The sequence below is a fragment of the Lissotriton helveticus genome, chromosome 6 (assembly GCF_964261635.1).
Source record: "Lissotriton helveticus chromosome 6, aLisHel1.1, whole genome shotgun sequence".
Taxonomy (NCBI): domain Eukaryota; kingdom Metazoa; phylum Chordata; class Amphibia; order Caudata; family Salamandridae; genus Lissotriton; species Lissotriton helveticus.
Window position 1 is genome coordinate 589,959,804 of NC_136067.1, and position 17,079 is coordinate 589,976,882.

Sequence of the window (17,079 nt, forward strand, 5' to 3'; positions counted from 1 at the left end):
CAACTGGATTTTAAGCTAATTGAATTACGCTCGGCCCTGAAGAAAATATGGAGAGATAAAAGTGTGGCAAACTATAATAAATATCGCCTATCACAGTACGAATTTGGGGAGAGTATAGGTAAAGTACTTGCTTTTAAGGTGGCAGGCGATCGGGCTACGGCTCATATAAAAGCCATAAAGGGGCTAGACGATAAAATATATGAGCAACCACAGCAGATATTAGAACAGTTTGCTCTTTATTATAAAACATTATATACTCCAACGATACAGCCCACACAAGAGGATATCTGTAGGTATATTCAAAACAGCTTTGTAAGTGAGATGGGGAGCGAGGAATCCGACTCTCCTGAGGAATGCATCTTAATAAATGAGATATAACTAGCAATGGGTGCATTACCATCAGGGAAGGCTGCGGGAGAAGATGCCATCCTCTAGAATATTATAAAATATTCAAGGATGTCATGCTGGTACCATTTAGTCAGGTAATAGAGGAAATTGGATTTAGGGGTAGAACTCCTGACTCATGGCATATGACAAAGATACATTTTCTTTGAAGAAAAATAAACCAGCGGAGGAATGTGGGTCATGCAGACCAAATTCACTGACAAAAGGCAGACGCAAAAATATACACTAACATTTTAGCTAACCGCTTGGCCCCACTAATACCCAATTTGGTTTCCCCCATCAACATGGGTTTATTCAAGGGAGGGACACTACTGCTCATGTAAACACGGCAGTAAGTGCATTTGACCTTGCAAACATCAGACCCACCTCACTTGTTATGTTAAAATTATTTTTAAATCGCACTTACACCAGGCAGTTTCATGGCGCTGTGAACAGGGGGAGGCAAAACCAGCAGTGAAGGTTAATGAACAGATAGTGCGTTACTCGTAGGCCCGGCAGAACAACAGAGTTTTCAAGCAGGATCTAAAGTGGGTATAGGAAGTAGTTGATCTAAGTTCCAGAGGGAGTGAGTTCCAACAGGAGGGGGCAAAAAAAGAGAATCTGAGACCTCCGTGTTTCTTGCGGATAAAAGTGGGAGTTGTGAGTAGAGCCAGGTGGGAGGAGCGAAGATTACGAGAAGGAAGATAGCGGTGAAGAAAGGAAGAAGTAAAGGCTGGACCAAGGCAAGCCAGTGCTTTAAAGGTGATACAGCCTAGTTTAAATTTGCAGCGTTTGGCCACTGGGAGCCAATGAAGGTTTTTAAGCAGGTGGCAGACATGATGAGTTTGAGTTGAGTTTGAGTTTGGCAGCCTGGTTCTGTACCAGCTGCAAACGGTGGAGCTGGTAAGCAGGGAGGCCAACGTAGAGTGAGTTGGCATAATCAATGCGGGAGATGACCAGGGCCAGAAGAGCCAGGGTTAAGGCCTCCATAGTTAAAAATCTGGAGATCTTACGAATTCTGCAGAGGTGGAAAAAGCAGGAAGATACCACTGCGCTAATCTGGGACTTCATGGATAGGTCTTTACAAATGATGACCCCCAGGCTTTTTGCAGAATCGACAGGGCAGGGAGGAGAGCCTAGGCGGGGGGCCAAAAGTTAGAGTTCCACGGGTTGGAAGTACCTCCGGTCAAGATCAGCTCAGTCTTGTCGGGGTTGAGTTTTAGATGATTGGCCACCATCCAGTTGCTGACGAGGCACATGGTGGACTGGAAATTATTGATTGAGTAGCCTGATGAATCGATATCAAAGACCAGCTGGATGTCATCTGCGTAGTTAAAATCAGTGACCTTGCTTCCGCGAAGGGACCGAATGAGGGGAGTCAGGTACAAGTTAAAAAGAAGGGGGGAAAGGGAGGATCCCTGGGGGACACCACAAGTCAACTTAACTTTTTCCGCAGAGAAGTTGGAGATGCGAACAGCCTGATGTCGGTTACTAAGGAAGGAGGAAATCCACCTGAGGGCCAGCCCCTGGATGCCAGCGTCGCCGACACGGTCGATCAAGGTGTTGTGGTTGACCGTGTCGAAGGCAGCCGACAAATCCAGGAGCACTAAGGCCTGGCTGGTCTTAAGTTCCGCTCCCCTCCTAAGTTCATCCATAACTGAGAGAATGACTAACTCAGTAGAATGAGCTGGCCTAAAGCCTGCTTGTTGTGGGTGAAGGAACTGGGAATGTTCGATGAATGAGCTAAGGAAGTTAGTGACATGGGCCTCAAGCACCTTACTAAGGTAAAGGAGCAACGAGATGGGGTGAAAGTTGCTCATTAAGGAAGGGTCAGCATTAGCTTTCTTCAGAATGGGGACGACTTCAGCTATCTTAAAGGAATCGCGGACTGAGCCTAATCTGAGAGTTATTGAGGAGTGCCAGAGGGGGTTTGGGACAGGTGGCGAAAACTTCTTGTAAAATGTGAGGAGGACAACAATCTGTGGGGGAGCCTGAGCCTACCTTTTTTAATAGAGCACAGAACTCGTCCTCGGATATCAGGGGTATTTGGTCCACTACATGGGAATTTTTAATAGTAGGTACAGAGATAGTGGGTGGTATGGGGGAATGGATGCTACTTTTGATTTTAGCGATCTTATCCATGAAGTATAAGTTGAGGGAATCACAGAGAGTTTGAGAGAGAAGGGGCTTAATAGTAACTCTGTCTGGATGTGAAAGTTCCTCAACTATGGAGAATATATCTTTGGTCTTAATAGCAGAGTTGGTGATCTTCAGGGAGAAATATGAAGGTTTAGCCAGGAGAATTGTTTGTTTATAGTCTTTAAGCAGCGCCACAAATAGAGTTTTTTTTACCAGGAGCGTAGTCTCGCCTCCAGCTGCGTTCAGCCTGCCTGAGTGTGAGTTTCTTATTTTTTAATTCATCCGAGAACCATCTCTGGGCGTCATGGGGAGTTTTAGTTTGATTCACCTAAAAGGTGCAACAATTTCACTGGCTGATTGGAGCCAGTGTTTAATACTAATGGCCTGGCTGTCTACTGAGTCCTGTTCGAGGGGGGATGAGGCCCTAAGTAAGGTGCAGAACTCATTAAGGTTGGCCGTGCTCCAGTTTCTTGCCGTATGATTCCTAATGAGGACCTGTTTTGTATGGGGAGCACATGCCAGGGAGAACGTGATGATGTAGTGATCTGACCATGGGCACGGACAGATAAGGGGTTGAGTGATTTCCAGGTTGGACGTCCAAACTTGGTCTAGGACGTGTCCCTTAACATGCGTAGCGGACTGTATGTGTTGAATGCAGTTCATGCCAGAGAGGAGGTGAGTGAAGTCAGAGGAGCTGGAGCTCTCCCTTACATCTGTAGGCCAGTAGTTAAAGTCGCCGATGATCAATATTTTTGAGTTATTGATTATTAATTGGGATAGCATATCGCCGAACAGTGAGGGGAAACCAGGCATGTTTTGAGGGGGACGGTAGACGAGGACACAAATGAGAGGGGACAGGGGGGATTCAAATTTTAAGATGAGGCAGTCAACTGAGGGTATGCCAGCAACGTTTAAGGCAGTGAACCTGAGTGAATGTTGGATGATGGCTGCGACCCCGCCTCCCGGCTTCCCGGAGGGTCTATTGGCTTGGAGAATGTAGTAGCCAGGGGGCACTGCAGCAAGAATATCTGGGGTCGACTCCGCAGTGAGCCATGTTTCCGTAAAGAAGAGTATGTCGAGTTTCTCTGAGTCCAGTAGCGGGAAGATTTCTAACTGGTGTTTAACCAGAGAGCGGGTGTTTAAGTAACTGAGTGTCAGGGTGGTGTTAGTTTCTCCTCTAGGCGGAGGGGATAAAAGACCTCGTGGGTCAGGAGGATTAGGGGAAGGGTGAACTACTACAGAGGGGACTGTAAGTTCAGGGAATGTGGTCCTAGGGCTGAAAACCCCCAATGAATCAAGAAGGGCTTGAGTGCTGGGGCCAAGAGGCCAATTGTCATGGAGATGAATCAGTGCTGAGGCCGTATGGGAGATGACATGGGCAGAGTTCCCTGCCCCTTGCCCCGGTCCACCGCGGATGGGTGCAGGGGGCTTGCCTTTATCGCGCCGGCGGCGCGCCCGCTGCGTGCGTCCGGAGGGACATGAGCAATATATAGCCTAGCCCCTCCTCCAGCTAGACCGCAGCCTATGGTCCTGCCGGGCTCAGGGACTGACCTAAGACGGCGCCCTGCCCTCCACACAAATGACAATACAGCCGCGATGGACCGGGGCAGGGAGAGCACACCTCGCAACAGGTAAGGGAGGGGATTGAGAGTTAGTGAAGAGGCAGCAATTTAAAAATGGTAAAACAATTGATTTTAAAAGCGCAAATGATACACTAGGAGTGAGCAAGTAGCGATCAGGTGAGAGCAGAAGAGTACACAGTAATCTAAATCATTACATCCAACGTGCCTCGTAGTCTGCCCCCCAGCACTCAAGCGGAATCGTAGGAGCTGCCACCACCTACTACTGCCGCAGCGTGCCTCACCCTTTCAGCCAAGATATAGCCTAGCCCCTCCTCCAGCCAGACCGCAGCCTATGGTCCTGACCTAAAATGGCGCCCTGCCCTCCACACAAACGGCAATACAGCCGCTATGGACCGGGGCAGGAGGAGCACACCTCGCAACAGGTAAGTGAGGGAATTGAGAGTTAGTGAACATGGTAAAACAATTGATTTTAAAAGCGCAAATGATACACTAGGAGCGAGCAAGTAGCGATCAGGTGAGAGCAGAAGAGTACACAGTAATCTAAATCATTACATCCAACGTGCCTCGTAGTCTGCCCCCCAAGCGCTCAAGCAGAATCGTAGGAGCTTGGTATGATTTTATTAGACCCAGAAAAGGCGTTTGACCCAGTGGGGTGGGAATTTGTGTGGGCTATGATAGCAGCCTTCGGGATTAAGGGTCAATTTTTGAAGCAGATACAAGCACTATACGATAAACCATGTGCAAAATTGGCCTACTTGGGCCTGTAGTCATCTACTTTTCCGGTATTGTGTGGTACTCGCCAGGGATGCCCTCTTTCGCCTTTATTATTTGCTCTTTATACAGAGCCATTTATTTCTGTTTTGCAAAATGATGTGCGAATAAGTGATTTTAAATCTGGGGCGAGCTCTCTGAAGGTTGTTGCTTATGCAGACGATATAGCGCTTTTTTCAACAGAACTGGGAGAAGCACTGAAAACGATAACGGAAGTAGCGGGACAGTTTGGCCTAATGTCTGGCTATAAATTAAATGTTAATAAGATGCAAGTTCTTCTCAACCATAAACCTTTGATGCCAGCACGTGGAGCTTGCCCAACTGTTTTTTACTTAGGGGTCAGGATAACAGAGCGGATTTACAGTATATTGTCACTAAATTACGATGCACTATTAAAAGACACTAACAGGTCTTTAAAAAAGTGGCATAAGTTACCGATTGGGATTATCGGCAGAGTTAATATCATCAAAATGAAAATCCTGCCTAAATTTCTTTATCTTTTCCGTTCCATTCCATTACAAGACCCAAACACATTCTTTAAAAAATTGGATGGAATATTAGGCAGTTTTATATGGGGATATAGGAAGGTAAGACGAGCAACTGATCGGTTAAAGTTTCCCTTTAGCCAAGTTGCTCTAGAGTACCAGACTTCAAAACATATTTTTGGTCAGCTTGCTTTACCCGCTTACGTAGTCTTATTAATCCAGCCAACACTATTTATTTAGTTTATTTTGGGGGTTGAGAGTAATATGTTTCTATATAGCCTTAACAACCCTAACTATTTTAAAAGGGTGACATTTAAGACTATACGAGATGATTTATATATCTGGCGTTCAATTCTGCCAAGTAAGAATGTCTTCTGATACCAGAGAATCCAAGATTCTGTGGTAGCAGGAGATCCAGGAGCAGGAGAATCCAGGATTACTGGAGATATTCCATGACCCGATAGGTAGGAAGTGGGCTAGATGCGGAGTTAATTGTAGGGGAGATATATAGGATTATAATGGCTTGGTCTCATTTGAGAGTTTACAGAAAAAATATAAGCTACCAGGGTCTATGCTTTTTAAGTATTATCAGATTCGAGACTTCTTTTTGAAAAATGTAAAACTGGAAAATACAAATGATTCGGAGATATGGGGTTTTCTCAATGCAGGTGAATCAAAATTCCTGATAAGCAGAGTGTATAAAATGGTTCAGTAGTGGAAGACCCGACGATTGCAGGAGATTGGCGGAACGTTGGAGTGGAGTATTGGGGATTCCGGTAGCGGCTGGTACCATATCACAGGCTCTTAGTGTTATAGACAAGGCGGTACAAGCGACTAATTTAAGACTGCAACAACACTGTAGGATATGTCTTCTATATTATACCCCGGATAGAATTGTAAAATGGTCAACGGGTAAAATACTAATAACGAGCGGACAAAATGCCCAAAATGTGATCTATATGCGGCAGATATTAAGCATATGTTTTTAACATGCCCAGAACTAACAATATTTTGGCAGAAAGTCGGGGATGTTTTACATCAAAAACTAGGGATAGAAATACCCTCGTCGACTTCTGAAGTTATGATGGGATATAATTCTCCAAATTTAAATTGTAATAGCTTGTTTTCTATCCTATTAGTTGCAGCAAAATTAGTTATAGCTAGGGTGTGGATATCATCGAAACCTCCAACTGTGATGGACTGGTGGCTGTTCGTAAGACAGATATATGATATGTAATTTTCATTGGCTGGGTTGAGAGGGGCTCGCTCTATGATTAAATGCACCACAATATGGGGACGTATTTTTTGAATGAAATTGCAAATAGTTAAACCTTCCCCTCCATTATTTTCTTTTTTAGCGATTACATTAGATGGTTTTTTGTTTATATTTAAGAATATGCATTTTTTGGTTCGTATTTGATGCCTTTTCCTGGTTAATAAAAATATTAAAAAAAAAAAAAGAAATAGCAACACACCTAAGATTTAATCGGTTGGTGTGAAGGAGGATGGTGTGACAATGTATTATAAGGAATAAAGCATTCCCTGCGTACATTATAAGGAAAATGTAAGTCACTTCAGGGTTCCATTATCCTATAAAAGAACTCCTCGGTGACTTACTGTATCCGTATCCCTGTGAGTCAGCTTCTGGGTATATCTGCAGAGAAATGTTCTTAGATTCTCTCCAGTTAAGGAATTCTGAATGGGCTAAGCTGACCTGCTGGCATTCTGGATAATTAAGTAATAGTGCTTTATTCAATTATCTGGACCAGAAAAACAAAGGAAATGTTGAAAATGTAGGTGGAAATTGTATGCGAATTTCCCAATTAAAGAGTTGGGGGAAATTATAAAAATCACTTGGGAGTCTACATAATAGCAATATACGGTTACCAATTTGAAGCTTGAACACTGCCTGAAACAAAAACAAAGTGGAATATTAGATCCCTGGAAGAGAACTGTGTAGTGCCTGTTGACTTCCATACATTCATCCTTTTAGGAGCTATTCCCAGGGCCAGAAAAGCCAGAACTGAGAAGAACTAAGGCGATAACGAAACATATCAAAGAGCGAGGATGTTGGGTTGAAATGCGCTCTACAAAACCCCTAGTATATTATAGTACAGTGTCTTTTTCAGTGAACTCTTTTCTAAGGGCTGGGAAGAAAGGAAAGTAACCAAGAAACAGAATATGCTGCATCACCTAAAGTAATCAGCCTTATCACTGGGCCTTGGTCCTGAGAAGAGTGATTGAGAAGTCTGTTCACCACAGAGGGCCAATGCCTTTTATTGAAAGAACAGTACATGAATGTTTTGAGACAACTGGAGTGTCTTGAAAGAAGTTACTCAATTTTCAATAACTTTGGGACTAGGATGAAGTGGCAAGTATGCCTGCGAACGATGCAACCACAACATCCACCTTTGGCTTTTTAGGACCAAGTTCAAAGCTACTGCAGACCTGAAAAAAGAAGGTACCCATCCCCATGGAGACACTGCATCTCCCTGCCCGACAGAGGAATTTTGACATTGAATACGTTTCAAAGTTAGAAGATAAAACTGTAAACCAAAGTGAAGTGTTCAACCTTACTTGAACTTCACTCCACCATCAGTTGACAGCAGAGTGCCTCATGCTGGTCTTCCAGAGTACACGAGGTGTTGAACCAATACCTGCACCAAACATCACTACACCCCTGGGCAGCTACGTACGGGTTCCAATGTGCCAACTCCTGACCTATATTATTTGTAGCTTTTCTTTACAAATCATAATTTGACGTTTTTATTTTTTTTTACATCTTCCTATTAACAAAACCAAAAGAAAAACACCAGATGAAATATATTACTTCCACATTTGTCATGTATACATTTCCGTACAACAGGATGATACATACAAAATAGCATTTAGGGATCACGGGGACTCCTGCGCTACCTCTTCGTCTCGATCTACTGGAGGAACACAAATATCCCCCGGATAATTATTCCAGGCACCCCAAACCTTCCCTCATTTCGCACTGCAGCCCCTAGCGACATACACCGACCTCTCTGAACATGCACCAGTCCAGATCTTCCATCCACCGCTCTACCCGGGGTGGCTGGCTCCCACCCCAGAGCTGTGCAATGTTACACTTTGCAATCATACATGCCAGGGTCACCCACTGCTTCCCATATGTACTCAAGTCCGTGGGCGCCCAGATATTTAGTACACACCTGCGAACCTCCAGTGCCATCTCCACCCCCAGCACCTCTCGCATCCTGTCGTAAATTTTAATCCAATAATCCTGTATTTCTGCACAATACCACAGTATATGCATAAAAGTTCCAATCTCTCAGCACCCTCTCCGGCACTCCCCACTCTCCGCAAGACCCAAGTGTACCAGCTGGGGCCCAGTGATGTACGATTGGTGAAGGATCTTTAATTGCACGAGCCTGAGACGCATCTGAATAGCCACTACCTTAGGAGAGGAGACTGCTTCCCTCCAGTCTTCGTCGTCTATTTCCAAGCCATCAGAGCCCCACTGTGCCCTAACGGTTGCCAGTGGATCTTCCATATTGATGATCAGCTTTTTATATATTAACGAAATAGTCTTTTCAGGGAGATGATTGTCTAACACTCTATCGTCCAGGGGGGAGGCATCTGGAAGCATGGTGCCTCTGGGGATATGTGTTAGTAGTGGAGAAGTGTGGCTCAATGGTTAGAGCGGCAGACCTTGATGCAGAGGTCTAGCCCGGGGCCAGGGTTCAATCCCCCGCCTCGGCGGGTCTTGGGCTCAAATTTCCACAGACCTGATAATTCTCGCCTCGGTGCCTATTCCAATCATGGAGCCCCACTCTGCAACTCTGGGCAATAGCTTGCTTAATCTCCACAACGGCCCCCACAACGCTAAGGATGCCTGGCCTCCACCTTGGGGGTGCCCAGGAGTGGACACCTCACAGGGAAAGCCAGGATGGGTTCCACAGCGGTATTCGTACAAGCGCCTTGAGACCCTTGCGGATGAGTAGTGCGCTATACAAGTATCAATTTACAATTTACAATTTTAGTAGGGCATGCCGTACTTGGAGGTATCGATATTGCTCGCTCTCCTGCAGATGATACTTTTCTTGAAGGGCTTTGAACGTAAGAACCGTGTCCTTTCCCCAAGCATCCCTGATCTGTGAGATACCATTGAGGTCCCACTTGTCAAAGCCCTTCGTTTTCCACAGACTGCCTAGTCTCTCCAAGTTCCATAATGGAGTTGCGAGGGTGAGTTTCCCGTTCCACTTAAGGTGACGAGTAGCAGCGTGCCACACGTGTACTGCATGCGCCAGCGGTCCAATAAGGGGAAACCGGCCAACCCTGGCATACAAAGCTCTCGTGACGTCTCCCCTTGGCACCTGCCCACGGTCCATCGCATACCCGGTGTCTCCTGGAGACCCATAAATAGCGTGGTTCACCGCTGATAGTTGGGAGGCCCAGTAGTATTTCCGCAGGTCTGGTAAGCCAATTCCCCCATCATACCAGGGGAGAGAAAGTTTAGAAAAAGCAATGAGAGGCTTGCCCTCCCAGAAGCTTCCTCTGGAGGGCCTCAATTTCCTTAAAGTAGGACGATGGCACCGGGTCCATTGCATTTTGGAGCGCATATAAAAAACTGGCAAGGGCCAATATCTTAAAGAGCACCACCCTACCCAAAAGGGAGAGTGGTAGCGCCTTCCATCTCGCCAGATCCTTCCTAAGCCGGGCCAGCGGAGGGCCCAGGTTACTGGCGTATCTCAACTTCGGGTCCGGGGTAATATAGGCACCAAGGTATCGGAATCCTACTTGCTCAATTCATACAGGGCAGGAGCTCGGAACCAACAGAGGATCTCCTCTAAGGACAAAAAGTACTGATTTCGACCAGTTAATGGCGAAGCCAGAGTACCTCCCAAATATATTCAGCACATCAAGAAAACAGATCAGAGATTGCCTGGGAGTGGCCAGGTAGAGCAGGTTGTCGTCCGTGTACAGCGATATCTTATCTTCCCAGTCTGGCATCCATCGCAGCCCTCTAATCGATTGGTCCTAACGGACCCATGCCGCCAGCGGCTCGAGGGCCAGGGCAAAAAGAAGTGGAGACAGGGGACACCCCTGTCGTGTACCCCATCCCAAATAAAAGGCTGCGGATCTTCGTTTGTTCACCACAACTCTGGCGAGGGGATCCGCATACAAAAGACTGACCCAGTTTATAAACTCAGGGCCGATGCCCAACTTCGCCAAAACTGCGAACAAGTAGGGCCACTCGACCCTGTCAAAGGCCATAGTTGCATCCAATGACACCAATACCGCCGGTTAGTGTATCTTTTGGGCACCACGCAGTATCCCGTGTAGCCTTCGTAAATTAAGGGCTGTATTTCGTCACGGCATAAAGCCAGACTGGTCCGGGTGCACGAGGGTGGTAATGACTTTTACCAATCTAGTCGCCAGGAGTTTAGCCAGCACTTTAGGCTCAGCATTAAGTAGCGAGATGGGCCGGTAGGAGGAGCACTGCGTCTTGGGCTTTCCTTCTTTGTCAATTACGACAATATTCGCTACTCGCTGGTCATATGGGAGCTGACCCCTCTCTTTACTCTCCTCGAACATGACACGGAGAAACGGAGCAAGCCTGTTAGCACTTAGTTTATATAGCTCTATGGGAATACCGTTCGGACCCATGGCCTTCCCGGAGTGAACACCCCTAATGGCCTGCGCCACTTCATCATTTGTAAGAGGGGAGTCCAAGTAGTTTTGGTCGTCCTCCGATAATGAGGGCATACGAATGTCGTGTATCATCGCAGCACTATCACCCTCTGTATAAACCCCTGCTGACGTATAAACTGTACCATAATATTCAGAGAATTCATTCGCAATAGATTGCGGGTCAGTTATCCTATCCGAATCACTCTTCTCCAACTCTGGTGCCAGCCTCGACGCCCACTCCCCCTTCTCCAGCCATGCTATTAGTTTTCCCGCCTTGTCACTGTGTTCATATATCCTGCTTTGAGTGTCGGCATGCTGTGCTTTGGCCCTATCTCTAGCTAGGCCTTTATATTCATCCTGGGAGTTTCAGCCGATGCGCCCCCTCAGGGTTCACATCCTGGGACACCTCAGCCTCCAACTTAGTCACTGCCGCCTCCAACCTGTCCACCTCAGCCCGACCTTTCCTCTTTTTCTCTGCAACTAACGAGAAAACTTTCCCTCGAATGACCGTCTTATCCGCCTCAGACAGAGACTGCGCAAAGTCGACAGAACCCGCATTTTCATGAAAATACCTTTCCGTGCTCTTGACGATGCCTTTCTTAATGGTGGGGTCCCTTAAATGCCATGCATTTATCCGGGCAATTCTACCCGCGTCACCCCGACCAATCTCCACTTGGAGCCAGACTGGGGAGTGGTCAGAGATTCCTCTACCCAAGTGCCTCACCTCTCGGACCGTTGCAGCCTGAGCCGCCGGCAACAATACATAATCTATTCTGGATAGGGTATGGTGTGCAGCTGATGTGTGTGTATAGTGTAAATTGCTTGGGTTCTTTAATCTCCAACCATCTGTGAGCCCCATTGTTTCTAAGAAGTCGGAAAGCTACTTCTGGGGCGGTTTTAGAGTTCAGGCAGAGTATCTATCTACCTCACCATCTATCACAGCATTGAAGTCTCCACCCATCACCAATAGTCCCACGGGTAGAGTCAGAAAAATCGCACCCAAGTCCCGGAAAGTGTAGGCTTGCAGGCCTGGTGGAACATACACAGACATAAGAGTAACAGTTCTCCCCTCCCACAGTCCCGATATGCCGATGTACCTGCCTCGTTGATCAGCCCAAGTGGCCTGAATTGTCTGGGGAAAGGAGTTTTTCACTAGGATGCCCGTCCCCCTGGATCCTGTTGTGAATCCGGCGTGGGCCACTAGTTTATATCCACCTTTATGTAAAGCCCTGCAGCGATTACCAACTAGATGAGTCTCCTGCAGCAACACCGCATCCGGGGAATTCCTCCTAATCAATTGGTTCACCATTCCCCTCCTAATTTTATCCCTGAGTCCATTCACATTCCAGCTGAGCACAGTTATACCCAATCCCTGTCTACCAGAAGACATTATAATAGTAAGGAATCGATTCAATCATCGCCATGTCACCAAATGCAAAAGAGAAATGAAAATAAATTGCAAATATAACAGAACACAATGCAATCACGAATCCAAAGATCCCAACACTTTCAACCCCCCTCCCTGCACCCCTGCACTTGGCTAACGCCCATCGCCAACTAGCAGTGTGCCTGTCGCCCAAACACTAATCTACAAACTAACTAAAGGTAGAAAAATGAAGGAGGGCCGAAACCCCCCGCCCCTCCCCCCCAGCCTCTTTCACTATTTCTTCGAATCCAGGTCAGTCCACAGTAAATGTCAGTGAAACAGATCTAGGCAAGACGTTAAGCTGTACAGCCACCCCGCTCCTTAACTATACGATACCACAGTCCTGTTGGTCATCCTCTTCACCTCGATCTCGGTCTTCCGGTTTGCTTGTTTGGACGCCCTCCAGCTAGTCCGATGCCACTTCAGGGTTGTCAAAGAACCAGGCATTCCCATTTAGTTCCACCCGCAGGCGGGCCGGGAACATCATTGCATATTTTAGTCCCTTGTCCCTGAGTTTCTTCTTTACTGGAAGGAAGCTCTGCCGTTGTTTCTGCACCAGCTAAGTAAAGTCAGGAAAGAATGAAAGCGTCGCATTTTCATAGCGCAAAGCGGTCCACGTCCGAGCCGCCTGCATTATCACATCTCTGTCGCAGAAATTCAGGACTCTGGCAATCATCGGGCGGGGTGGGGGGCAGGTCTGGGCCTACCACCCGGCACTCTGTGCGCCCGTTCGACTGTGAAAAGATTACTCAGTCCTTTGGGCTTGAGGACACTGTCTTCGACAAATAGATCCGGAGTCTGGCCCTCCGATTTCCCAGGCACCCCAAGAATGCGAATATTGTTCCGCCTGGCTTTCCCTTCGTACTCATCCAACTTACAGACTGTTAAGGATCTTGAGGCCTTAAGGTCTTTCACCTCTTGCTGTAGCAATGCCACATCATCGAGTAGGCTTCCCGTCTTAATTTCAAGTGATTTAACTTTCTCACTTGCCTTCGTCAGATCCGCCCGTATCAATCCCATTTCAATCGTGACTGTGTCCAGCTTGTTATCTAGGGCTTCCATTTTCTGACCAAGGGAAGCCTGTACCCCGTTGATAGCGGACATGAGATCCACCAAGGTCGGTTCAGTGTGAGCATCTGTTCCATCTCCCCTCGCCGACTGAGCTCTCTTCATCTCCACTGGGGACCCCTTGGGCATGGTATACCGATCCAACTTCTTAGTTTGAATATTCCTGGACCCTCTGGACAGGATTTTTTCCGTTTCTGGCTTGGCCGCCTTCAGGTCGTTTCTGCCGGACACTGGTCAAAGGATTACCTCCAGGGGCCAGGGAGAAAGGGTTCCCCACGCTTCCCCCCGTGTACACCAGTTCTAGGCGCCGCGTCTCAGCGCCCAAAGAAATCACAACGGGTCAATAATTTGACGCTTTTAACTAAATTTTGTAGGATAATTTTATTACTTTCCACTATATTAAAATTTCTCTGATCGAATCCTGTCTTCTTGTTCAAAGCTACCAATGATAAACCAAGAATACTTCGCAAAGACCAGATTTTAGTTTTAGTCAGTAGATTGTATACAACTGAGGGAGCTAAGTCCCAGGTGACATCAAGTTTGAAGCCTCTCTCCCAATAGTTATAATTACGTTGTCTAGATGAGGATTTCTTTGCCCCTTTAAAATTACGCTACAGCATCTTTAATTATTTTATAAAATAAATTAAAATTGTCACTTTTAGTTCAATAGCATTGAAGTGGACGCAGTAAGAGAACCAATAAACAGGTGTCACGTGGCTCATAGCGACATTGTCGTTTTTCACTAACTTTGCATTAGCTCGTTGCAGCATGCCGGCTGCTTTGCACACGTTACTACACATCTTGATTCTTTGCAAAATTCTCAAAGACTCCTTTCACATGAGAACTCATCTGACTGAACATTAAGTGCAAGGTTGAACAACAATGTCCCTTGTTATTTTATTCTGGCCAGTCCTTAGCCCTTAGACAAAACATAGCGATGTAGCTGTTGTTTGGACAGTGGTCTTGGTTTTTTTTATGGGGTGCACGAATAGGTAACACACGCTTGCAGAGGGTCCTTTCCAGGGAGACGAGCGCCCATGATGTAGATCTATCATCTATAGGCTAAGGTATGGGGTCTGCTGACAAAGCCCAGAGATCTTCTATTACATAATAATACTTCAAGGGGAGGGATGTTGGGCACTATAGTCCTTTCTCCATTGTCTTTTACGATGACATCTCCCTTCATGATATATGGACTGACTGCTATGCTGACAATATTTGTACTATGCATTTTCCTGCTTGTTGTGGCGCGTATACTGCATGTTAGGGCACGTTAGTTGAAATAAGTATTTTAAACTGTTTCGTGTCTCCATCAGATCTTATTGTGGACGAGTACAAGAGAGTGAGCGGAAAGGTATATCTTGTTACCACGATTCCTGAGAGAGCTGGGAGTGTTGTGTTCTGGTGTGTGTAATCATTTGTTCTGTGGGAATGAGTAGGAGAGCAAGTGAGACAGTATAGCTAGTCGGTCCTGGGTTCGTGGGTACTAAGGTGGTAGGAAGACTCAGTCCCTATACACCAAGGTCCATTTCCTGCGCATAGTTCCGTATTTGTGCAGAATACCTGCAACACAGGTCTTGCACAAATCCCACCTTGCCACCTTGATGACATCTCTTCCAATTTGTATCCCCTACCAGAGGGTATCACAGTCATTCGTCAAATTTAGAAAAGTCCCAACACCAATTAGTATGACAGATGAAAGTAATTAAACTTGGTATTGGATGAGACAATTCTCCTGGTAGCAACATTTGTAGAGCTATCACACTGATGTGAATGACTGCTATGGGTGCTTCAACAAGTCCCCATATGAGTATGATGGACTCATGTCTAAGACACTTTGGGTTCAGGAAGGCTTGAACAGACTAAAGTCATTGTTCTATGGATTACTTGCTCAAGTGTATTGCATTCATGGTTAAAAGACGTGGAGCCAATTTACCAATCTTCCATTCAGTGTGGTGGTGAACTATATTTTCCCTAATTGAAGCATTTCTAAGAAAAATGAAAGCAAAGCTGCCTATGGCAAGATTGCTCAGTAGAATAAGCGATCTACAAGTCATGAGTACAAATTCAGACAAGACTAACATAGCTTTCCATAATTACAAGTTCAGTAAGTTTAGTGCCATTACATTCTTTTATAGTATAATTTGCTGTTTACAGTGCTTAGTAGTATCATAAGTATGGCGTAGAGCACAAGCTTAATTTTATTGAAGAAAAGGGACAAAATTGAGCTAGATACAAAGACATTTGTTCTTGCATTACAATAAGAAACCAGTAAAATAATTACTACCTACAAACATCTATGTTGCTTACTGTAAGAATCTACTATAACTGGGTTAAATCTCACGTAAAATTTAAAAAACAAACATTTGAAATGATTAGCACAATGTAATATGTTTATTATTCATAAATTGAACAATTATACCCACGTCATGCTTGCATTCAATTAAACAGTTAAAACTAAATGGCAGCATGTGCATGCTAATGCCTCAACAATAGAAAAATAATTCACAGGTCTGCTCCCAACGAACCAGATATTAAGGAACGATTTGTAAAAACGTCTGTTTCACTTGAAAAATACAGCCTATGACCAGGTGCCGGCTCTATGATTATCTTGCTAATCTAATTATAGAGATAACTGATAACCAAGAACTAAGGAGACATAAGTACATCACTGATGGGAACAATCTCATTTTCTCCGAGATAAACACCACATTGCAACACGTCATCTTTCACTGCAGCCCAAGACATCTGATTGGTGGAAAATCTAGCTGCCCAGTCTCCTGAGTTGTTAACAACAATGACGCCCCCAAAGCCATCCACTCGTGTCTTCATGTAGTTTAATGCGGTGTCCGAAGCATCTTCTGAGGACATTCCTAAACACAAAAAAGAACTGCTGAGTTTATTTGAGATTGCGTCATTTATATAAATGCTAAATTATGTTCTAAAAGCCGAAAAACTGGATTTTTACATATATAAAGAGAGACAAAGAGAGCAAGTAATATATAATGGGTAAGTGCATAATATGGCCCAACACTGCCAAGGCTGAGTAGTTTGTAATTGTCACATGAACATATATATATATATATATATATATATATATATATATATATATATATATATATATATATATATATATTCACTGAAAAAACCATAGGTTATAGACCATATATAGTTAGGAATTAGCATTTACAAAACCTTGAAAATTCACTGAAAAAACCATAGGTTATAGACCATATATAGTTAGGAATTAGCATTTAAAAAACCTTATTTTACTCACACAAAACCATTGAAATTCCATATATAGTTAGTTGCACTAACTATATATCGCGCACCCGCAATCCACTGCTGATCATGTCACATATTACATCATTCATGACATGGTCAGTGACATCACTGATGACATCACTGATGACATCTCAAATGACATCACTGATGACATCACTGATGACATCTCAAATGACATCACTGATGAGATCACTGATGACATCATCCAGTGACTGTGTGTTTCTGTAAAGTTTAAATATGTTTTACATATTGAAGAATGAGT

General features: G+C 45.1%; 1 protein-coding gene across 10 annotated transcripts in view; it reads right to left on the reverse strand.

The window, feature by feature from the left end:
• Positions 1-15,715: 15,715 nt before the first annotated feature.
• Positions 15,716-17,079, reverse strand: part of ASRGL1 (asparaginase and isoaspartyl peptidase 1) — a 476,854-nt gene continuing 475,490 nt past the window's right edge. For all 10 annotated transcript variants that reach the window (XM_078648034.1, XM_078648037.1, XM_078648035.1 and 7 more), the window contains one exon: positions 15,716-16,405. In XM_078648034.1, coding sequence (XP_078504160.1) covers positions 16,182-16,405 — 224 coding nt within the window. In that variant the 3' untranslated portion in view covers positions 15,716-16,181. The remainder of the gene's footprint in view (positions 16,406-17,079) is intronic.